Raw genomic sequence first — 24,525 nt, 5'->3', positions numbered from 1 at the left:
ACCTTAATATTGGCCTCTAAATGTCATGGTAAGTTCATCTATACTTTGCATTAAAATGATTGTCTATGGATTTGTTTATATGTCCTGGTAGAACTTGGGAGAGCTGGACATGTAGCAGAATGATGTATGTTTTATGTGCAATTAAGGAATCTCTTAAAAATCATTTATTGATTACTCACTTTAGCTTTCTCTGTAATATTTCTATTTTTTCTATATGAATATAGACTTATGCCTAACAAGTATGAAAGAAAGGTGAAAATGGGTTAGTGTTCTTCACTTGGCTTATGGTTAAGCTTTGAGATTCTTCACATCCCATCTTGAATCAAGGCTTCAAAATTGGTGAACTTACAGACTTCTTCATCTATTCATTTTTCTGGTATCTATATAAAATTTATTTTTTAAGGAAATAATGTCTATACATAGTGCTATCCAATCATTTGATTCCACATACTACAGGTAAATTAAGCACTGAAGTCTTACATGGCATTTGTAGTTGTTTCAGCTGAATCAGTATAGTAGAAGCATAGAAATTGAGTCACAAACTTCAGACACCTTGATATTCCTTCTAAGAAAGAAATGACCTTCATTTCAGTCTTTCTGCCAAATAAAGTCTGTGCAGGAAAAGAAATTAATTAGGAGACCTCGATTCTCTCCTTATGTATATTGATTTTCTTTTTCTCAATAGTTAGTATGACAATAAACCAAAAATGTGTGCAATGCTGTATGCCACAATTATTTCTCAGGTCTAAAACTGAAACTCTTAATTTGTTTTGACGGGGCAACTAATAGTAATTTAGATAATTCTGTTCAAATTTAAAGACATGAGATACAAAACCATGACTGTATTTAGCACATTCTTCTTGTCAGAACCATTTAAATCACCATCTTACACACATACATATTGAAACTCAACTTTCAGGGTTTATTTTTATATACATTTCTTTTTATCCAGAAATAAAATATCTAAATACAGACAGTGTAATGTTGTATATGTATAGCTTTCAACAATACTTGAGCTGAATAAATGCTTTGTACATTGTTTGTCGTTTTAATGGATTTCACAGCTACATTGATAAAATGGATTCCTCAGATCCTTTTTTTTTCGTTTTTAACCAATAACAGGCAGAGAGACAAGTACAATTTAATATTAATAAGCAGCTCAAATAACACTTGGTTAAACTATGTACAATACAAACCATTCATACAAATGAAGACTAGAATATTGAACTTGTTACAATATGTGTAGTAAAGATAAGACAGACACTTAATAACTTACATGGTGTCTGCCAGGTATTTCCCTTCTTGTATAGTGATCAGAACTTGTTTAAATGGTCTTAACTGATCTTGACTTCCCAAATGTCCAGTGATTGGTGATGAAAGTTGTAATCCCAATGTCTGCTCACATGTAAATTCCAAATGTTTGCTCATCTTTACTGAGAACAGGCTCCCTCTACAGAAAAAAACAAAGAGCCATCTTGTATCACCTTGAATGTGCCTAGTGTATGCTGGAAAAAAATGTTAACTATACTGTTGTGTTTATAAAGTAAAGAATACTGAGCTCTAAAGACAAAATTTTCCATTATAACAAGCATTTACTCCTACAGTAGTATTTACCAGTACAGCTACTCCAAGCAGTAGGAATGCATGAGTGGGGAATTATTGATTAGCATGGACTCAAGACTTTAAAAGAGATTTCCATTAACAGCAAGTGTTAAAGACATTCTGTGTCTAGTTAATCCTTTTGTTTGATCATAGTTTTTCCTGAACCAATGAGTCAGACAGTGAAAGCCCTCTCAACAGGAGCCATGATAGATGCAAGCTGAAATGTGCATGACTGTATGTTTGTGTGCCTCTAGATGTGAGCGCATGTCTTCGAGTGTGACTTGAAAATCTGTGGTGATCTACAATATACTAAGAGATGAAGCTGACTGGGCAGAAATTACATCAGATTGTTTTCCACTAGCATATTGGCAGCCAGTCGACAAGAGCAGCAGTGTAGACACATTCCAGGCAACAGATATGACCTTCTTTGAGGTAACAGCCCTGTCATATGACCTTTAATTCCTCAGGTTCAGTCTCACCCTCTTGTTCTTCCTCATCCAGAGGGAAAGTAGGGTGTGTCACTGTGATAGTTGTAGTCGGGGCACACTTTCTGTACTAGTTTATAATCTGTACTATAAAAGGAAATGTAAATACAGATCACCTTGAAGGGCTTGGAGCAGAGCCAGGAGACGTGGCTTTGGGTCTGTTCCTGGTAGCAGGTTTTGGAAGGGTCATAGTTGCAGAGTGTGTTCTTAGTAGCTTTGTCAACCTTTTCATATTCGATGCGACAGTTGAAGGACTTGGAATCTTTGGCATCAATCACGGTTTGTTGTGCCAAGTCGAATTCCACGATTTTTGTTGGGGGCACCAAGCTGACGGACACATTCCCTTGACCAGTGGAATTATGCCTGAAGTACACACTAAATGTCCCATTGCCATGATCAACAATTTTTCCCGTTATCAACAGGTTTAGCTTCACTGTTTTGATGTTGGAATGAAAATCACCCCATCCAAACATTTTCTTAAACTTGCCCGTCTTAACAATGGGCCTTCTCTTGGCCCTGGGCCGAGGCTCTTGAAGATCTGTGGAGTTCCTCAGCCAGTCCCAGAGGTCTTGCTCAGAATAAGGTTCTGGGGTATCATATCGCAGGTCTAAATCTGTATCATTTTCTTTGCCACGAAAAGTCTGTGACAGGAGCCGGCTGATAGATAAGTCTTTGCTGCTTTCTGTCCATATGTGCTTTAGTGTGGATTTGCTGCTTCCTGACTTCAGAAGTTCTGACTTTACACCATTTGTTAAATTGGCACATGTGACCTGAAAGCAGAAAAGAAACATGATGTTTACATCTCTACATCTAAAAATACTCAACACACAGATTCAAGTCCTCCCTCAGAGGTTTAGGATTCGATGATGACATGTTTTGTTTTTAAAAGTGCCGACAGCATATGGCCAATATTTATTCAGATGTGGTAAACCACTTCTATCTTTATATAACAATGAAAGAGGAGAGATGTGAGAGGACAACATTACCTCTAACATTACCTAAAGATCCATATAAAAACATTGTACAAACAATGTAGAAAAAGGTCCCCAAGCATCAGTTAAACAAATTAAATTCAAACAGAAACCAAACTAAACCAATTATGTGTTAGCCCCAAATCCACCTTTGGAATAAAATTTTATACGTCATTATGTTCTCTTCCTGCTTCAAAAGCATCTCACGCCTGTAATCCTAGCTACTCAGGAGGCTGAGATCTGAGGATCGTGGTTCAGAGCCAGCCAGGGGCAATAAAGTCTGTGAGACTCTTATCATCAATAAGCCACAGAAAACTGGAAATGGCACTGTGGCTCAAGTGATAGAATGCTAGCCTTGAGCTGAAGAGCTCAAGGACAGCATGCAGGCCCAGAGTTCAAGCCCCAAGACCAACCCTGCCCCCCCAAAAAACCTACATTCTTCTCAGAATGTCAATTGTCACTCCATAGACATTTTGTTGTCAAGGCAATTACTATATTAGAAAAAAATAATTGTTCAGAGACCTGTATAGTGTATTTTAACTAATTAAAACAAAATAAAAGTTATCAACAGTCCAAAATAGCAAACATACTAAATAAAGAAAATCTTTTCTTTAATTTTTCAGGGCTTAAAATGTGGTCTGGGAGGGGAAGGGGCATAAATTAAGATATCTAATATTCCCTGTCCAACAGGTTTCTCTCAGTCTCCAAGAGCAAAAAAAAAAAAAAAAAAATACACAGTCAGATCACTTCTGGTTAGATTTTTGAGTAACATTCAGAATCTGTTTTTTTGAGACCTGTTCTTCACCTTTGGGGGAGGGGGGCGGGGACTGTTCCACAGCTAAATCAGGTTCAGTGACTTTCCATCTTGACAAAGTTGATTGAGGATGGGAGTGAATATAACTCAAGACCCTTACCTATTGGCCAAGCAGGTAAGCCATTTAACATGCAGACTTGATAGGCTAGGGTAGGGCTGCTGAAGGGAGTCCCCAGACGCAGGTTAGAAAGCTAAATTTCACAATCAACCTCTGTTTACAGGACTATAGAACCAATCCTAAAAACCTTCTGAGCCCATCTCAGACGTGAGCCTGATTACTACCAAGAAGATTAATAGGACTCCAGTCTACTTCTCGGCTATTTTCAAAATTAAAGGTCATTAAAGTCAGGTCTATTAAGGATTAGAGCTGCACCCTAGGGACACTACCATAGATTTAGCCAGGCTAGCCTTTTTTCGTGAGACAAATTTATTATAACAATGTCTAACACAATACCTAGGGAGCAAGACTATAAACTTTAGGGCAAGACTCCCTGAGATTCTCTTCCACATCTGCTACTTCCAAGCTGTGCATCCTTGGTCAAGCTATTAACCTTCCTGCACCTCAGATCTCCACCTCTGAAAAATGAAGGTAATAATGGTATTGCCAGGATGAAAGGAATTAAGGCATATGAAATCGTTATAATAGTAGCTAACACATGGGAAGGACTCAGTATATTGAGCTATTATTATGAATTACGAACTTTTGTTTGGAGACATTTAAAGAAGGTTGCCAAGTGATATATCCTAAACTCTGTCATAAAGGTAGCTTTACCCTGGATATTGCAGCCAGATGCTTGTATCCTGGAAGGAATAGCTTCCCTTTGGGGAAGGATGCAGAGAATCTTGGTAATCTGTGCTGGAAGTCTGTTTGATCTTGTCACAAATACCTTGGGATCTGAGAGCTCTTTCCTACAATCCAAAACATAGTTTCGTTCTTGTCTAGTTCAAACTGAGACACTGTGTGGAATGTGAGACCATTTAAACCTCAGAAAGAATAGTAGCCCAAGCTGGTCTATTATCAGTAATGCTGAGATGTTTAAATCTGGCAAATTTATTCCCACTTAAGCTCAGGGCAACTGCGGTAAATAAAGTTTTATCATGGGTTTATATCACATGACTGCACCTATAAAGCCAAAACTGGAACATTGGGTAAGTTAATACAAAAGCTCTGTTAACTATTTCAGGAGACTAGCTTCTGTCCTTTTGTATTAATTAAAATTCCCAAAGCAATAATGATGTAGAGGAAGAGGCCATTGTATGTAAATGTTACTGAAGGAGAGACAAACACTGACCAATACAAAATCGCACCATATAGATAAGTTCAGTCTTAAGACTTTAAATTTATCCCCCCCCCCCCCCACAAATGAACCAATACTCTGATAAATAATCAAAGGTCTCTGTTGGACTCACCATTTTTGGTTTCAAGAGGAATACTGGGAATTGAGAAAAGTAAATGTTTGCTCTCAACTTAATTTTACTTCTATCTGCTCCCATTCACGTTTGTTCAACCCTTGGATCATTATCTCCCTCTTTCTTCTGTACCCAAACTGACCCAAACTGTTACCTGTTCACAGATTCTCATCTTGCCAAGCATGATTTCAAGTTGAAGAAATAACTAACAGTAAAATTGCTACCTTAGCAAAAGTAACTCTTTGATACAAGGAATAAATATTATGTCTTAAGGAATGAAATCAAGATAGGAATAGTCTCTGTGATAAGGATATTGCACATATACAGGAATGCATAATGGTCAAAGCATATAATTTCTCACCCACCCCATTTGCCTGATAATAAATTTAGTCCATTATGAGGTAATTTTTATCATTACATCAAAATTTCAGTTCATAGTACTAACATAGTTAATATTATTTATTATTTATTTATAAAACTAAAAAGAAACAAGTAATATCCTACTAACTCCATGAATTAATTACATTTCAAAAATACTATTATTTAGCTATAGGCCAGTAGATGAGTGATCTGAGATCTTGAACCCTGCATTTGATCTCCAGCATCATAAAGAAACAGTCAAACAATTATTTTGCTGTAACACAGAGTAACAATAATATCAAATTTAAAAATCTATTTTGTTTTGAAGAGTTGTGTATCCGTTTTGTTTTAATAAAAGCTAATTGGTTAAACATTGGAACCCATGTATAAGCATTGTCCTTATCACAGTCCCTGCAATTACACTTTATTGAAACGAAATAAATGCATATTCTCATCTATGATTTCTGTTTAAAATGAGATAGTTTCCCATTGTCTAGTTGGTACTAGTAGTAAAATTTAAGCATACATTTGGCAATGACTTAGTACTTGTATCTCAAACAGGGCTGTAATGAGATGTATTGATGAAGAAAGCATTAATGGCATTGCTGCGATGAAGGAGAAGAAAGAATATTGAGAGTAAAATTTATCAGAAGCTTATGAGTGGCAAAAGTAAAAAAGAAAAATGTACACATGGCTGATAGGATTTCAAGGAAAAAAATTACTCTATTGAAAAAGATGCTAAGACTCTGACAGGCAGATAAACCTCTGATTTTTTCAGGCAGAACATTGTGTAGTTCTGAATTACATTCTCCACAGATGAGGTGATTAGGAGTATTGGCTCTAGAGTCAGACTGCCTAGGTCCTGGACCAGTCTCTGATCCTTAACAACTGTATGATGTGCACACTTAGCTTGTTTGAGATTCTGTTTTGTCTTGTTTTGTTTTCTCTTCTGGAGACCAAGAGAATAATGGCTATCTCTCTCACAGAGCTGTTATGAGGATAGCATAGGTTAGTTACTCCTTTTAAAGCCCTAAGGGTATTACCTGGAATACAGTGAGCAATCAACATCAATATTACTGGTGAGATCATCATTAGATATTTTTACCTTTAAAAACCACTAGTTAATTTCTTTTTGTAATTTAATTTTCTTGTCAAGGTGATGTACAGAGGGGTTACAGTTACATACATAAGGTAGTGAGTACACTTTTTGTCACACTTGTTACCCTTCCCTCGTTCTTCTCCCATTTTCCCTCACACCTTCAGCTCCCCACCCTACCGAAAGTTGAACAGTTAATTTCCAACATATTGTCTAATGTGTATCGCTGCTGCATTGGTTTGCCCTTTGTCCTTTGTCTGACCATTTTGTTGTTCCCCGTCCCTTCCCTAATTCATATAAACACAATATGCAATACCCAGGTCACCAAAATCGAATACAGTGACAACAAGGGATAAACCAAAGGAAAAAAGACAGAAGAAAAAAGAGAACACATAGCACATTAAAAGCAACAACACCAAAGGAAAACCTCTTGTTTCCATGTCTTGGAATTCATTTTGCTTAGTATCATCTTATGTGGTCATATGAACATAGCTATTGAACTATTCTGCTCATCTGCTAGGACTATTTCTGCTGTCTTTAAGAGACACATCTTGCCCACAAACACCAAGTGAAAGGCTGGAATAAAATCAATCAAGCAAACGGCCCCCATAAACAGGCTGGAGTGGCAATCCTAATATCAGATAAAATAGACTTCAAATTAAAATTAGTGAAAAGAGTCGAAGAAGGTTATTACATGCTAATAACCTATAATTCAGGATATGACCATCCTAAATATCTATACACCAAATGCCGGAGCACACAATTTCATCAAACAAATACTACTTATATTAAAAACTCACATAGACCCAAGCACATTGATCGTTGGTGACTTTAACACACCACGGTCGGCTCTGGATAGATCAACATGGCAAAAACTCAACAGAACTAAACAATTGCATAGACTAACTAGACTTAACTGATATCTACAGAATATTCCACTCAACAACACCATAACATATGTTCTTCTTACAGAACATGGATCATATTCTCCAAAATAGATCATATTTTAGGGCACAAAGAAAATCTGTGCCAATTCAGAAATATTAATAATTTCTTATGTAAATGAATAGCTTGTAATAGTATTTGAGTGTAGAAACAATTTTGGAAGAAAATCTTCCCTTAACACAATCATAAACATAAAACAATTAGAAAGGAAATCACACCAGGTGCTGGGAGGGGGGAATGAGGGGGTAAATGAGTCTAAAGTTTCAGCTCAGCAAGATGAAATAAATTCTAGAGATTTGCTGTACAACATTGTACTTCTAGTCAACGCCAACAATACTAAACTGCATACATTTCTAAGTTCAAAGATGAGGCCTCATGAGAATGGTTCTCACCAAAATAAAATTTTTGTATATGTATCTGAGAAAAATCATAAGCATATATTAAATTCTGATAGAATGTGTATTGAAAGTTTAAAGAAAAAGGAAATAAAGCACCTATTTTTTAGAAGTTGCTGCAGTGACAACCTAAAAAAACCTAGCAGCTTGAAGAAGTTGTAAAATGTCAAGTAATAAGGTAATAAAAGATGACTACAAGTTTAGATATTAACCAGCAAAGCTATGAAATGCCATAAATGCATTTGCTTCCAAAGGTATGACGTGAAAAACAGCAAGTGATGATGACAGTCAAGGGAGGGACCTTGGAATATCTTAATTTAGATTCAGAATCAAAGCAGATTTCTCTGTAATTGTCAACACTATCTTAAATAATCTTATTCTCTCCTTCCATCTCACTTATTCAGGGTGAGATATAAAAGGAAATACGTTATGACAATCCATGAAGAGTCCTTAGGAAATACCCCAGATCTAATCAATATTAACAACCCTAAATAATCTTGTTTACTCATTCCATAACAATGTAGTGAGGCTCTTATTGCAAAGCTAAATAGAGGGATAGACAAGGGCATGTTGTTCTTGCTCTGAAGGAGGTCACAGTGTAATGGGGGAATCAATTATGAAAATCACAGTGTGATGCTACCAGCACTACCTGAAAGGTAGAAAAGATGTAAGATGTAACAGAAAGATGACTCATATCTGGGAGATGTAAAGCTTCAAGGTTTGGAGGTACACGGGACAGAAAACAGCCCAGACATAATAAAAATAACCAAGCAAAAGCACAGAATTGAGAAGTGATATGTCAAATATAAGATCGAAAACAACATCTGTCCATGTAAGTGACATTTTGTATCCTTAAACATTTTCCTACTTCCTCTACCCTTCAGTCTCTACTAACCATCATTTACTCTTTCACCTATGGGCTCAACATTTTTATAGCCCACATATGGTCACTACAAAAATAGGTATGCAATACATTTGATAAATTGCTTTATTTACCATCCCATGGTGTATATATTGATTATATATGAATACACAAACAAAACATGTTGTATACTCTAATATTTAACTTATATTTAATTTATACTCTAATGTTTAACTTGCCAAAAGAAAAGAAGAAAGGGGAGTTCCGGGAAGATGGCAGAGGAGAAGCTGGAATCTGAACAAGCTCTCGCATAGAAAGCAGTTTTAGAGTTCCAGTGAACAGTCCTAAGCCAGAGAATCACACCAAGTGTGCCATCACAGGACAGAGAGTTAGACAAGAGAGGGGAAGCCAAGACAAGGAGACACATCTGACCGCCTGCCAGCAGCCGCGGCGGCGGCGGCGGCGGCAGGGTCGCAGCGGCTACCGCAGCCGCGGCCATACCTGAGCGCTCACACAGAGAGTCCGGGACGAAGGAGCCAGACGCAGAGGGCGAGAGGATTCTACTCAACACCAGCAAGAACCGACAAGGAGCGGACAACTTCATCCTGCACTTTGCAGACCAGAGACGACCCAGGATCCAAGACTCGGCGTGAGTAGCCCCACTTCCTCACTCCTTCTCAGGGAGCAGAGGAGGGAAGGCCACCCCTCCCCCCCCAGCACCGGTGATCTCCATCTTGGATACCGACAAAGCTCAGAGGAGCTGCTAGCTCCAACTCAGGCCTTGGAATAAAACGAGTCATTTAACAGGTCACAAGAACTTAACGGCGAAGTGACCTGCCAGACTCAGCTCCATCCAGGGAAAAGTCACCCAGCTCAGGCACCAGCCATTGGAGTGGCTTTCCTCACTGGGTAACCAGAGCCAGAGGCTGCCCCTCCCTCTAGCAGCCTCCACAATCAATTGAAAAACAGAAACCCTGAGAATGGCTCCAGGGTGGGCTCTGTGAATTTTTCACAAAATAGCCCCAGGGAAAAGCTACTGTTTGTTGAAAGGCCTCAACTCTACCAGAACCTAGCCTCATCACCCCTCTTTTGTGATTCTCAAAGCAGATCACCCTCCCATTAAACTAACCTGGGAGGGGGATCTCAAAATCTTGGGTAAAGCAGAGCATTTTTCTGCCTGTTCGAACAAACTGACTTAAGAAACCAATCAAGCCACAGGACCTCAAGCTGACCAGAGACTCCAACAAGAGGCTGGTAACAGACAAAAGGGAGATACAGGATTCTTCCCACCCCTCCCAAAAAAAAATCAAAAAAAAAAAAAAATCAAAGAACTTTTTTTTTTCTTCTTTTCTTTTTTTTTTTTTTTTTTTGGTACCTTATATATATAAAATTTTTTTTTCCTTTTCTAAAACTTTTATTAATCTTTAATTTTTGCCTTTTTTGAAAAAATAATTGTTTTCCAGTAACTTTTTTTTCCTCTTATAATTTTTATTTTAGGAATACGTGAATGTACGTTTTCCTTTCTTTTCTTGTCTTCTCTCTTTTTATTTCTTTCTTTCTTAATTATCTTTTTGTTTTTTGTCTAGCTCTACTGAACTTCTGATCTTTTTTTTTTTCTCCCTTTCTTATCCTTTTCACCTTTTCCTTTCTTTTGTTCTTCTGTATGTGCCTTAACTCTTGTCCTGCACATCCTGATAAACCCATAGTTAACTAGTAGACCCTATCCCCCATTGTGTACACACTTAATCCACAAATTTATTACTCAATCCAAAACCTCTGAGACTTAAATTCCTTAATAGCAGTACTACCTCTTTATACCTATATAATATTTTAAGCATTTTTTAAGTTTTCCACATCTCCTCTATCTCCCTCCTGTTTTCTCATTATATTCACATTCCTCTCTAAATAGATGGTCTTTCAATCTCCATAACTATATTAATTTTTACGTTTCTAACTTTTTTTCTGGTCTCTTTTCATTTCCCTTTACCTTTCTTCTTTTTCTCTCCCTCTCTACTTGCATCCTACCCAACCTATTTCCTGCATTGAGATTAGGACATAGTTAACTCTCCCTGTGCCTCCCCACACCAATCTATTCCTAATTATTACCCACATCTCTCCCTAACCCTAAAAATTTCTGGTTTCCCAAATTCTTCTCTGCGGTTCGAAGCCCATTAACATATAGTTGTTTGATGTTGAATAGATGTATCTGTTGAACTAGATTGTATCTGTAGACTATTGACTGTATAAATGCAAACGTTGGTTGATGGTTGCCTTAAGATAGTGTTCTAGCACAAAACTGGTGCTATTTTCATCTCAAATGGGCAGAGTAAGCCGAAAAAACACAAGAAAAATGGCAAATCCAGGTATCTCAATTCCCAATCTTGATAATCAGGGGTCAGATCAGATAATGAACAATCCAGAGGAGAGTTCCCAAATAGCTCTACAAACACTGGTGGCAAATATGATAAATGAGAAGTTTGACAACTTACAAAGGACTCTGTATGAGCGTGATAGGGAGAGAGAGGAGGCATCCCAAAAGTTTATGCAGGAATATCATAAGCGTGAGGAAGCTACTCAAAAAATGATACAGGATTTGCGTGAACAACTTGAGAATACTCAAAGAGAAAGGGAGGAATGGCGTGAGCAGGCTGAGAACACTCAAAGAGAACTGCAGGAATCCCAGGAACGGGAGGAAAGAGAACTGCAGGAATCCCACAAACGGGAGGAAGCTAATCAAAGAGTAATTCAGGAATTGAGAGACCAGGTAGAGAACACACAAAGATCAGTAAAGGCATTCATGGAATCCATTAACAAAGAGCTGAAGGAAGTCAGGGAGACCACAAAGGGAATGCTGAATGGAACCCAACAGAAGGAATGGGAGTCCAAAGAAATCATAACCAATCAACTAAGTGATTTGAGAACAAACACTGAACACCAAATTAAGGAAGTAAAGAAATTCATACAAGACCTAAAACAGAGCTTCAACAAAGAACTTGAAGCCATCAAAGCTGACCAATTAGAAGGAAAAGAGATAAAAAACAAAGTAGAGAGTCTTGACAGCAGGTTAGAACATGCAGAAGATCGAATCTCAGGGATTGAAGACAGCCTAGATATTATAGAGAAAGAACATACAACCATCCAAGACAAGTCCAAGAAGTATGATAGATCTATTCAACACCTAGAAGACACCATCAGAAGGCCTAATCTAAGGATAATGGGTGTAGAGGAGCACCTAGAAACAGAAGTTAATGGTCTAGGAAATTTGTTTAACAGGATCCTAGCAGAGAACTTCCCAAACATACAAAAAGATAGGCCTATTCAGATACAAGAAGCTTTTAGAACCCCAAATAGACCAGACCAGAACAGGACATCCCACCGTCACATTATAATCCACACAGGATCAACTCAGACCAAGGAAAAGATCCTTAAAGCTGTCAAGGAGAAAAGGTTAATCACCTATAAAGGGAAACCAATTAGAATCACCTCAGATTTCTCAGCAGAGACAATCAAAGCAAGAAGAGCCTGGAATGATGTATGCCATGCCCTAAAAACAAACAACTATCAACCAAGAATACTGTACCCAGCTAAACTCTCCTTCATAACTGAAGGCCAAATAAAAACCTTCCATAGCAAAGAAAAATTGAAACAATACATCTCCACCAAACCAGCCCTACAAAAGATTCTTAAAGATGTCCTACACATAGAAAACCAACAAGACCGCAACAAAGGCCAAGAAACTGCACCCAAACTGAGAATCCAAGAACCATAGGAAGAACCTAGTTTTCGCAGCCCCCAAGAAGGTGGATAACATGGCAGGAACTCCCAAATACCTCTCAGTCCTATCTCTTAATGTTAACGGACTGAACTCTCCAATTAAGCGACATAGACTGTCTAGTTGGATTAAAAAACAAGACCCTTCTATCTGCTGCCTGCAGGAGTCACATCTTGCCCGTAAAAACAAACACATTTTCAATGTTAAAGGCTGGAACAAAATCTACCAAGCAAACGGCCCCCATAAACAGGCGGGAGTTGCAATCCTAATATCAGATAAAATAGACTTCAAATTAAAATTCGTGAGAAGAGATAAAGAAGGTCGCTACATACTAATTAAAGGATCTCTCCTTCAGGAGGATATTACAATTCTAAATATCTATTCGCCAAACAATGGAGCACCCAAATTTATCAAAGAAACACTACTTTCCCTCAAATCCCATATAGATCCAAAGACATTAATTGTTGGGGATTTTAACACACCACTCTCCCCACTAGATAGATCAACTCAGCAAAAACTCAACAGAGAAACCGCAGATCTAAACAGCTGCATAGATCAACTAGACTTAACAGACATCTACCGAACATTTCACCCAGCAGCATCAGAATACACGTTTTTCTCAGCAGCACATGGAACGTTTTCTAAAATAGACCACATTTTAGGCCACAAAGCAAACTTGTCTAAATTCAGAAACATTGAAGTTATACCTTGCATTCTCTCTGACCACAAGGGAATAAAATTAGAACTCAACACCAAAAGCCACCAAAGAAAGTCCAGTATCACATGGAGGCTGAACAACACACTGCTGAATCAAGAGTGGGTCATGGAAGAGATTAGAAAGGAAATTCAAATGTTCATGCTATTCAACAAAAATGAACACACAAATTACCAGCTCCTCTGGGACACAGCAAAGGCAGTACTCAGAGGCAAGTTTATAGCTCTGAGCTCCCATATCAACAAATTGGAGAAATCTGAAACTAGCAATTTAATGACACATCTAAACCTCCTTGAAAAAGAGCAGCAAGATAAACCCCAATCCAGTAGACGGAAAGAAATAATCAAAATTAAATCAGAATTAAATGAATTAGAATCCAAAAAAACTATAGAAAGAATCAACAAAACAAAGAGTTGGTTCTTCGAAAAACTTAACAAAATTGACAGACCCTTAGCAAATCTTATCAGAAAAAGAAGAGAACACACCCAAATTAATAAACTCAGAGATGAAAATGGAAACATCACCACGGAAACAACCAAGATTCAGAACATTATAAGGGAATACTTCTCAAAACTTTATGCTAATAAGTTTGAGAACTTGACAGAAATGGACCTTTTCCTAGCAAATATTGACATGCCAAAACTAAACCAAGATGAGTTAAACCAGCTTAACAGGCCCATATCAAGCATTGAAATAGAAACAGCAATAAGAGACCTCCCAGCTAAGAAAAGTCCAGGACCAGATGGTTTTACAGCGGAATTTTACAAGGCCTTCAAAGCAGAGCTCACACCAATTCTCCTCCAACTCTTCAATGAAATTGAAAGAGAAAGCTCACTACCGAACACATTCTATGAAGCCATCATAACCCTCATCCCAAAACCAGGCAGGGACTCATCAAAGAAAGAGAACTATAGACCCATTTCTTTGATGAACATTGATGCAAAACTTCTCAACAAAATTTTGGCCAATCGACTTCAACAATTCATCCAAAAAATCATACACCACGATCAAACAGGATTCATTTCAGGGATGCAAAGCTGGTTCAATATACGCAAATCAATTAATATTATTCATCACATCAACAGGAGCAAGAATAAGAACCACATGGTTATCTCAATAGATGCAGAAAAAGCATTCGACAAGATCCAACACCCCTTTATGATGAAGGTTTTGGAAAAATTAGGAATCCATGGAACATTCCTCAATACGATAAAGGCTGTATATGACAAACCTACAGCCAGCATTATACTCAATGGTGAAAAACTAAAGCCATTTCCTCTTAACTCAGGAACAAGACAAGGATGCCCACTCTCTCCACTTCTCTTCAATCTAGTATTAGAATGCCTAGCTACAGCAATAAGACAAGATGCAGACATAAAGGGGATCCAAATAGGGAAAGAAGAAATAAAACTCTCCCTCTTTGCAGATGACATGATCTTGTATTTAAAGAATCCCATAGACTCCACTCCCAAATTACTCAAGCTGATTCAAAACTTCGGCAAAGTAGCAGGTTATAAAATTAACCCCCAAAAATCAATGGCTTTTCTGTATGCCAACAATGAGAAAAGTGTGGCTGAAATTAGGAAAGCAACTCCATTTGTAATAGCCCCACAAAAAATAAAATACCTAGGAATTAACTTAACTAAAGAAGTGAAGGACCTCTATGATGAAAACTTTAAAATCTTGAAAAAGGAAATCAACACAGAACTTAAAAAATGGCAAAACCTCCCATGCTCCTGGATTGGAAAGATTAATATCGTGAAAATGGCAATACTTCCCAAGGCTATCTACAAATTCAACGCAATACCTATCAAAATTCCACCCTCATTCTTCAAGGAAATAGAAGAGGCAATCCAAAAATTCATATGGAACAATAAAAGACCCCGAATAGCAAAAACGCTCCTGAATGGAAAGAACACTGCTGGAGGAATATCAATACCAAACTTCAAACTCTACTATAAAGCCATAGTAATCAAAACAGCTTGGTATTGGCATAAGAACAGACCTCAGGACCAATGGAATAGAATTGAAAACCCAGAAATGAACCCACAGACCTATAGCCATCTAATCTTCGATAAGGGAGCTAAAACAATAGAATGGAAGAAAGACAACCTCTTCAGTAAATGGTGCTGGCAAAATTGGTTAACTACATGTAGAAAACTTAAGCTAGATCCTTATATATCACCCTGCACCAGAATCAACTCCAAATGGATCAAAGACCTTGAACTCAAAGCAGACACTCTGAAAACATTACAGGATGGAATAGGAGAAACCCTAGGTCTCCTTGGCTCAGGCCGAAATTTTCTGAATAGAGACCTGGAAACACAACAAATCAAAGAAAGGTTGGACAAATGGGATTGCATAAAGTTGCAGAGCTTCTGCAGGGCAAATGACATAGCTAGCAAGATCAATAGAAAGCCCACGGATTGGGAGAAGATCTTTACTAGCCATACAACGGACAAGGGTCTCATATCTAAAATATACTTGGAACTCAAAAAATTAAACCCCCCAACAACAAATCCTCAAAGAAACAACTGCCCAATAAATAAGTGGGCGAAAGACTTAAAGAGAAACTTCTCTGAAGAAGAAAGAAGGATGGCCAATAGACACATGAAGAAATGTTCAACATCCCTAGCCATAAAAGAAATGCAAATCAAAACAACATTGAGATATCACCTCACTCCAGTGAGAACGGCAAAAATCAAGAACTCTAACAACAACAGATGCTGGAGGGGATGTGGACAGAAAGGAACCTTAATTCATTGTTGGTGGGAATGTAAACTTGTTCAACCACTTTGGAAAGCAGTATGGAGGTTCCTCAAAAGACTCCACATAGAGCTCCCCTATGACCCAGCAATCCCACTTTTGGGCATTTACCCTAATGTTTACAAACAAGACCACACTAAAGCTACCAGCACAACTATGTTTATTGCAGCATTATTTACCATAGCTAAGATATGGAACCAACCCAGATGCCCCTCAGTAGATGAATGGATCAAGAAAATGTGGTATATATACACAATGGAATTCTATGCCTCCATCAGAAAGAATGACATTGCCCCATTTGTTAGGAAATGGAAAAACTTGGAAAAAATTATATTAAGTGAAGTAAGCCAGGCCCAAAGAAACGTAGGTCCCATGGTTTCCCTTATTTGTAATATCTAGTATATGTATGAGTCAAGCGGAAAAGGTCAGATAATGTGATGTCAGGAAAATGAACCCTTAGATGTGTATTTTAATGTTTTTTTCTTTCATGCATGTGTTTCTAACACATTTATAAGATTATCTCTTTGTTGCTTTGTATGTCCCTCCCCCATAGTATAACCCTTGCTTTCACTATATTTGATGTCAGTATAACTTGTGGAGGAGATGGGGAAAAACCAGTTGTTTAAGGATACAGGTGGACCTGTTGCAACAATGAGAAGTACAAGTTGTCATGTCCAAAACGAACTTTACAATGTTGGTGGGGGGGGGGGGGCTGGGGGGAGGGAGGAAGGAGAAGGATTGGGATTAGGGGGGGAGGGGGGAGGCTGGGAAGGGATGTGAAGGATAAACAAAGGAGGAGGCTGCAATGCTTGGTAAGAAATGTACACATTATCCTGCCCATGTAACTGTAACTCCTCTGTACAGTATGTTCACAAATAAAATAAAATTAAATTAAAAAAAAAAAAAAAGAAAAGAAGAAAGGGAGGAAGAGTGGAAGGGAGGAATGATGGAGTGAGGGAAGGAAGAAAAAAGAAGGAAGGAGGGAAAGAGAGAAGGAAGGAAGGATGGAAGGAAGGAAGGAAAGAAGGGAGAGAATGTGAGGGAAGGAGGGAGGAAGGGAAAGAGGAAGAATGAGAAAAGGGGAAGGAAGGAAGAGTTCCTACTGAACTTTAGGAGCATTACTACAGAGGAGAAACATATGTGTATATATATATATATATATATATATATATATATATATATATATATAGTATATAGTATATATATGTATATATGTATGTATACGTATATGTATGCATGTGAGTAATTTTTGGGAGGGAGCCAGGACCAAATAGGCATGTAATATTGATCTTAAAGTTACTGGGCAATCACTAAACTTTGTTTTCAAGTAGGTAATACTAGCTCTAAAAGAATCATTGATTGGACACCGGATAATGCAATTGATAGAGGGGATCCAAAGGAAAGACAGACTGTTGAATAACTAATTGCAATATTTCACTTAATGAAGAAATGAGCCTGAACCAATGAGTGACAGAAAAGAGAGAGGAAGGGAGAGAGTAGAGGGGGGAGAAAAATTGTGTTTAACAGATATTTCAGTGATGAAACTCAATGATTTATTGGCTAAAAGAGAACATGAAAAGGTTAATAATTAATGAATTTCCTCACACTTGTTAGGAATACAGAGGTGTCAAAGTCATCTTGAAAACAAAAACAAATTTCATGTGAACAAAGGGAATTGAAGTATCTACAAAGAATTCAAATGATGCCATCCAAACGAGAGACAGCAACAGGGATTTGAGAGTCTGGATAAATGAGAAAGATGGCAGTACTGTGTGGATGCATGAGATGGTCATGGGGAAATGAGTGTGACAATACCAAAGAGATGTTGGTGCTTTAAGGATACACAGAAGTGGAGCCAAACCAGGCAAAGACAAAAGAGGATATCAGAAAAAACATAATATTGTTAGAAATCAACAGAATGGAGAAGGGTGTGATATGTTCAGGATTAAGATTCCAAGTAAAAGTCTAATAATGCATTTCTCAAGTACTGGTAGAGAAGTCTCTTGACTTTTGAAGTTACAACTAAGCTTAATGAAACTGGATGTCAGTAGTAGCAAATAGATTTTTCAAGATGAAAAAAATGAGTAAACAACTTAATATACCTAGTACCAGATGCAACAAGGAACTATGGCCTTTCTTAATCTGTCGTATTTAGATTTTAAGAGCTTTCCTTTGTGAAACAAGTAAACATAAACATAAAATTGATCTTAACTGGATAAACATCACTGAAACAGAAAGACTTTTCCTAGAAAAGAATGACTTCAACTGTTGATTTAACAAGCATATTAAAATTTTCTTTCTGAAGGTTGTCTAAATTTTTTTGCTGTTAGTTTATCAGGGTGGTAATCAGAACAAGAGAATGATGGATTAATGGTTATTGTGAAAAAAACCTGCAACTTGTAATTAACTCAATTTCAAAAAGATAACGCCTTATGAATCATTTTTACAAGTAAAATTTCAACAATACTAGAATGGGAAACATTTTATTTCCTAATTGATTTTAGCATTCCAAATGAAAAGTGAACATATATACTCTGATGAGCTGGTTCTCTAGTTGGATGGTTCCATTTTCACAAAATAGAAACACTGGAAATCATGAAGATTCTTAACATGATTAAGTGAGTGGATTTTAAATCATATGTTTCAAGTTAGGTGCTAGTGGTTCACACCTGTGATCTCAGATACTTTGGAAATTGAAATCTAAGGATCCTGGTTCGAAGATAAATTCAAGAGACTATTATCTGTAATTAATCAGCAAAAAACTAGAAGTGGAGATGTGACTCAAAAGGTAGAATGCCTTCAGCAAAAAAAAAAAGTCAAGCAAGAGCCTAAGGCTCTGAGTTAAAGTCCCAGTACCAGCACAATAAAAAGTATGTTATATGTGTATGTGTGTGTGTTTCTTTTTAAAACTTCCAATGATAGGAGCAAAGATGAATATCCAGTCTTCAACCTTGAACAAAGGCAGAACAAACATGAAGGATAGTTATTGGGATAGGGCTTGTGTTCAGACCTATGAGAAAAAAATTACACTGGATGGTGGCCTTCTTCATGTGTTTTGGGATCACACTTTCACATTATATCATCTAAAATACTTTTATTGTTGACTTCCAATCATAGTGTAGCATCATTAAAAAGACTGTTGAAAGACAGCATTTTGGAAAATAAAATATTGCTTAACTGTCCTTCCGAGAGTGTTTACTCTTGTTTATTTCTAGTTAGAACTGTTTCTAGGGATTTGTATACTTTTTTAAATAATAAATAAATCGAGTCTTTAATTCTACTACACTGCTTATTTTACTGTTGATCAGTTACTATTCAGTGTAAATAATAATATCAAGGTTGCTTTGAAAAATTGGTATCCATTTCATCATATGTATGAATACTTGAAGCTAAACAAAAATATCAGGTAAACTAATGCTTTAAAATATTGCTCATCAGTGAATAACTAATCAACAAAATGGTCTATGATTACAACTTAATCTTTACCGCTTTTTGATTAGCTTTGTTGAATATGTATTGCATAATATTGTGTATGATAAACTGATAAAGGGCACAATATATTTGTGGCATTATAATTTGTATTTTGCACATATGTATTTGGTATACATATGGTATTCCCTTTAAAACCATGTATACGATAGTATACATGGTATTTCCTTTAAAACACACATGGTCACATACACATATACACACACAAAACCATATTGCAGCATATGATGAAAATTTGGAAATTCAGATAAGAGTTCATCCAGGATCAGTTAACTTTTTAGTTATCAAACAGGATGTATCCATTGATCCATCATTTAATCATGCAATTCTTCACAAAAAAGCATTATAAAATTTTCTAAATAAAAAATAAAAGTTTTAATGCATCATTACTCCATGATCTTTACAATCTCATTTTAGTAGGTTTCATCTCTGAGGTAAAGCCTGAATTATATATATATATATATATTCTAAATATGGTATCTATAATTTGGTATATATGACTCCTAAATAATTTCACTTATAAATACTTGGTATATATAGTATTATATTTTCTTAATTGCATTTTATATTTTCCAAGTTTAAAATAGCTTATATTTTCAACCCTGCTAGAATAAGCCAGGGTATATAATCTTTCATTTAAAGTAGGATGTGGAATTCTGCAATTTGAATATACTTCTACTTTCATACAATCATTTGTGAGAGGTCATTAGTTATTACATTGTTCCAAAGCTGGGTGATATAGTTCTCATTAGGCTTGGCTGTATTGGCTCCTCTGCTCAGTAGTGTGTCAGACATCCCACTCCCCCTTCTCTAGCACTAAAGTTTCATTTTGGGGGGTATGTAGGTTTGTATGACTCTTTAAAAATAGTTTAGAGATGATAAACTGAATTAGCTATGCCTAGAAATGCCTGCTGTCTATAAACTTACACTTAACATAGATATTCTTTCACTTCTTCTTTTGAGGGGGTGGATACTGAGAACTGAATTTAAGGCTTTGCACTTACCATAGAAGCACTCTACCATTGAGCCACACCTCTTGCCATTTTACAGTCATTCTGCTTTTAATTAGGATTTCTTGCTTCTGCTTGAGATGGCCTTAGACATTAAACTTCCTACCTTTACTTCCTTAGTGGCTGGGATCACACATATGCACCATCACACCCAGCCCTTCATTTATTCATTATGCTCAGTTTTACTTATCCGTAAACTTTAAATTTTTTTCATTAGGATTAAATTTGATTGTCATCTTGCCTGGGTTGAAAGAAATCTACAAAATTAGTAAGGTAGAGTTATGGGTGTGTCCGTGAGACTGTTCCCAGAAAGAAGTGGCCAGGTAGGTAGAAACTAAGGGAGGAAGCCCTTCCCTGAAAGTGGGAAGCAATATCTAGTAGGTTCGGAGATGTGGGTGAAGCAAAGGTGGAAGAAGGAAGCCTGCCAGTTCAGCGTGCTCTCTGCTTCTTGTGCTTCTCAACTGTCATGATGTTCTCTCAGTGGGCCCAAACAACCATAGTTTGAAACCAATGACACTGTAGGGCCGGTGAATCTTCCTTCTTTGAGTCAAAACTTTCTCACAGCAATGGGAAACTGACAAACATCGCATCAGTTATCACAGGTCTAATTCTAATTTCCTCTCCTTCCTCATTACAGCTGAATTTTCTCCAATTATAAAATGGAGGTAATACTTAACTCACTGGATTGAAATCAAATCAAAATAAAGGGTTCTATATGTAGCATGTATCCCTAGGTCACATGACATTCAATCAATTGGGATAAAATAACCCAGAAATAAAAACAGTTCATATTTTATATTATTTTTTTTTAAATGTATAAAGGAATAGCTCATGTGAGGTCCCCTGGGTAAATGGTTACTATGATTAAAAAATCACTTAAAACAACACATTGGAAAACTATTTCTTCATTGAAACAAATCCAGTACATCCTCATATTTTGTTAGCCATGAAAAGATGTGAATTTTGTCTGTAAATCCAGATGGCTCTAAAGGAAACAAAAATGTAACATATAGAGAGATAGCTTCTGTCTAACAGAATTAGAGGTCAAGTTTATAGCATCTTGGAATAAAAAAACAAGCTACCTATCTGTCTGGAAAAGACCAAATATGCAAAGATCAACTCAACTTCTCCCAATATTTGGGTATAGATTGCCCTCAAAAGTTCATGTGCTGATGGCCTATTTCCTAATATACTCACAGATGATGGAATCTTAAAGAAGTAGGAAGTAGAGTGAGGTAATTATATCACAAGGCACCACAACCACAAACATCTTATGAAAGTAGGATAGGTCTCACTAACTAGACTAGTAACTGGGGAGCAAGTGGTTGCAAATTGAGGCCACCCTATGCATGAGCTCTTCGCTGCTCTGCATTAAGGCTTGCATTTCTGCCATGTGATCCCATCTGTCACAGGATGATGTATAGGTCCTCACAGATATGGCCACCAAGCTTAGCCTTTTCAACCTCCCAAATCATAAACCAAGTTAAACAGCTTTGCCTTATGAAGCATCCACTACCAGGTATTTTGTTAAAACCACACAAAATGTATCAACCCTCTCTTAAACAACATGTACGTACAAAATGCCCTGGATATGTGTGACAACACAGATCCTTGAGCACTTATTGAGATATATGACCACACTAGATCTCACAAACTGGATTAGTTACCAGAAAACAGGTTGTTACAAAACAAACCCATCTCGCAAGTTTGGACAGGTCTTCAAGGTCTATGAGAATACTGCGTAGCAGTAATCATCCAATCATAAAATGCATTACATAGGGGCTCAAATCCTTGAAGAAATAATATATATGTACAATGAAACCTTATTCAGCTATAAAGAAGAATGAAATTATTCCACTTATAAAATGTATGAAACTGGGATTAACATATTAAATGCGATAGGCCAAGCTGAAAAGAATGTGTATAGCTTCTCATACATAGAATCCAGATATAAACCATGATGATGTGATTGAAAAAACAGACAACAGGACTTAGCATATATGTATATACATGAAAATAGCACAAAAAAATACAGCAAAATTAGGAAGGCGAGAAGGGAAGTAGTTAAGAAAGACTAACATAGATGGGGTGAATTTGATCAATGTACATTATGTGCAAGTTATAAATATCACATTGAAACCATTTCAAATTAATTTAAGCTAACAAGAATTAAACTATGTATAATTTGTTAACATGAAAATATATTAAATGTATATTCATAACTAGTATATAGATTATAGTATGTAGTACATAAGTTAAAAACTAGATAACACTCCAGCTGCCACTAGAGGGCATAGCTAGGACACATGACATTTGTCTCTGTTCATGGTGCTGAAAGTGAGACAAATGAGTCCCTAAGAGTCAGAACACAGAATATGCCCCAGGAAACTGGCTGACAGATCCACTAGGGGCTGCTCTTCTGTGAGCTACAGACAATGGTAAGCAAATGCTGTTCTCAAGGAACTACCACTAGACTAGAAGCCATGGCCAACTGAAGAAGCTGTGGGAATTCTATACACCTGCCAGAGTACATGTTCAAGGATGATACTGACATCTGCTTACTTATTTGGAAAGTCATCTACGTCAATGTAGTACACATAAATGACTCTAGCCTTATATTGGGTATTCTTCACTTTGGGCTCAGGATTCTAGTCATGCCAAATACTTTCTTGTTCTCCTTCCACTTTTTAAAATATATTTTTATTCTCTTTAATTAATTGTACAAAGAAGCTGCCATTCAGCAAAGCCGTTTATGAATACAATGCATCTGGAGCAATGTCTCTGCTTTCCTCATTCTCCCCCATCTCTTTCCAACCAACCCCTTCCCCTACTTTTCTTTTTTTATATTTATTTAAATGCTTTTGTAAAGATGATATAGAGAGAGGTTAAAGTTACATAAGTCAGTTAATGAATACATTTCTTTTTAAACAGTTCTACCCCACCCTCATTTTCTCCCACTTTTTCCCCTCTGGGCCACCTCACCCCCAAGTTGTATAGTTCATTTCCAACATAGTGTCTATTGAACATCACTGCTGAATTGGTTCACTCTTTGACTCATTATTTCTGTGCTTTCTCTTCCCCTCCACAATCAGATATGCATATATACAAGAAAAAAAGTGCAGAAATCAAAAAAGAATGAGAAATGGAATAAACCGAAGGAAAAGAAAGGAAGAAAAAAGAAAAAAACTTCAAATAGTTCAATAAACAAACCTTGTTTTCATTCCTTGGAGTTCATTTCAATAAGTATCACTTTATACTGTTATATGCACATAGCTATTGAGAAATTGTGATCCTCTCCCAAGAATATCCTCCTTTGTTCTCACTGTGTTGATATAGAAGAAGCAATCCAAAAAGTCATATGGAATAATAGAAGACCACAAATAGCAAAAGCAATCCTTAACAGGAAGAACAGTGCTGGAAGAATATCAATACCAAACTTCAAAGCTCTATTACAAATCCATAGTACTAAAAATAGCTTGGTATTGGCACAGGAATAGGCCCTAGACCAATGGAATAGAATAGAAGGCCCAGACCCAAAGACCTAAAGAAACTTACTATTTGATAAGGGAGCCAAAAACACAGAATAGAAGAAAGATAGCCTCTTTAACAAGTGGTACAGGCAGAATTGGCTGTACATATGCAGAAAACTGAAGTTAAATTCTTTTTTTTTTTTGCGGGGGGGGGGGGCGGAGTCTGGTTGTGGGGCCTGAACTCTGGGCCTAGGTGCTGTCCCTCAGCTCTTCAGCTCAAGGCTAGTGCTCTACCACTTGAGCCACAGTACCACTTCCGTCTTTTTCCTTTTTGTTTATGTGGTGCTGAGGAATTGAACCCTG

At 37.0% G+C, this 24,525-nt stretch overlaps 1 protein-coding gene across 2 annotated transcripts in view; it reads right to left on the bottom strand.

Annotated features, from left to right (window-relative positions):
• Window positions 1-901: 901 nt before the first annotated feature.
• Nxph1 (neurexophilin 1) overlaps window positions 902-24,525 on the bottom strand; it is a 298,624-nt gene continuing 275,000 nt past the window's right edge. For both annotated transcript variants that reach the window (XM_042696043.1, XM_042696042.1), the window contains one exon: window positions 902-2,857. In XM_042696043.1, the coding sequence (XP_042551977.1) occupies window positions 2,096-2,857 (762 nt within the window). In that variant the 3' untranslated portion in view covers window positions 902-2,095. The remainder of the gene's footprint in view (window positions 2,858-24,525) is intronic.

This window comes from Dipodomys spectabilis, unplaced genomic scaffold (assembly GCF_019054845.1).
Source record: "Dipodomys spectabilis isolate Male_0828 unplaced genomic scaffold, ASM1905484v1 ptg000197l, whole genome shotgun sequence".
Classification (NCBI taxonomy): Eukaryota; Metazoa; Chordata; class Mammalia; order Rodentia; family Heteromyidae; genus Dipodomys; species Dipodomys spectabilis.
The sequence above is the reverse complement of the archived record's forward strand: the minus strand, read 5'-3'. Positions and strand labels throughout refer to the sequence as shown.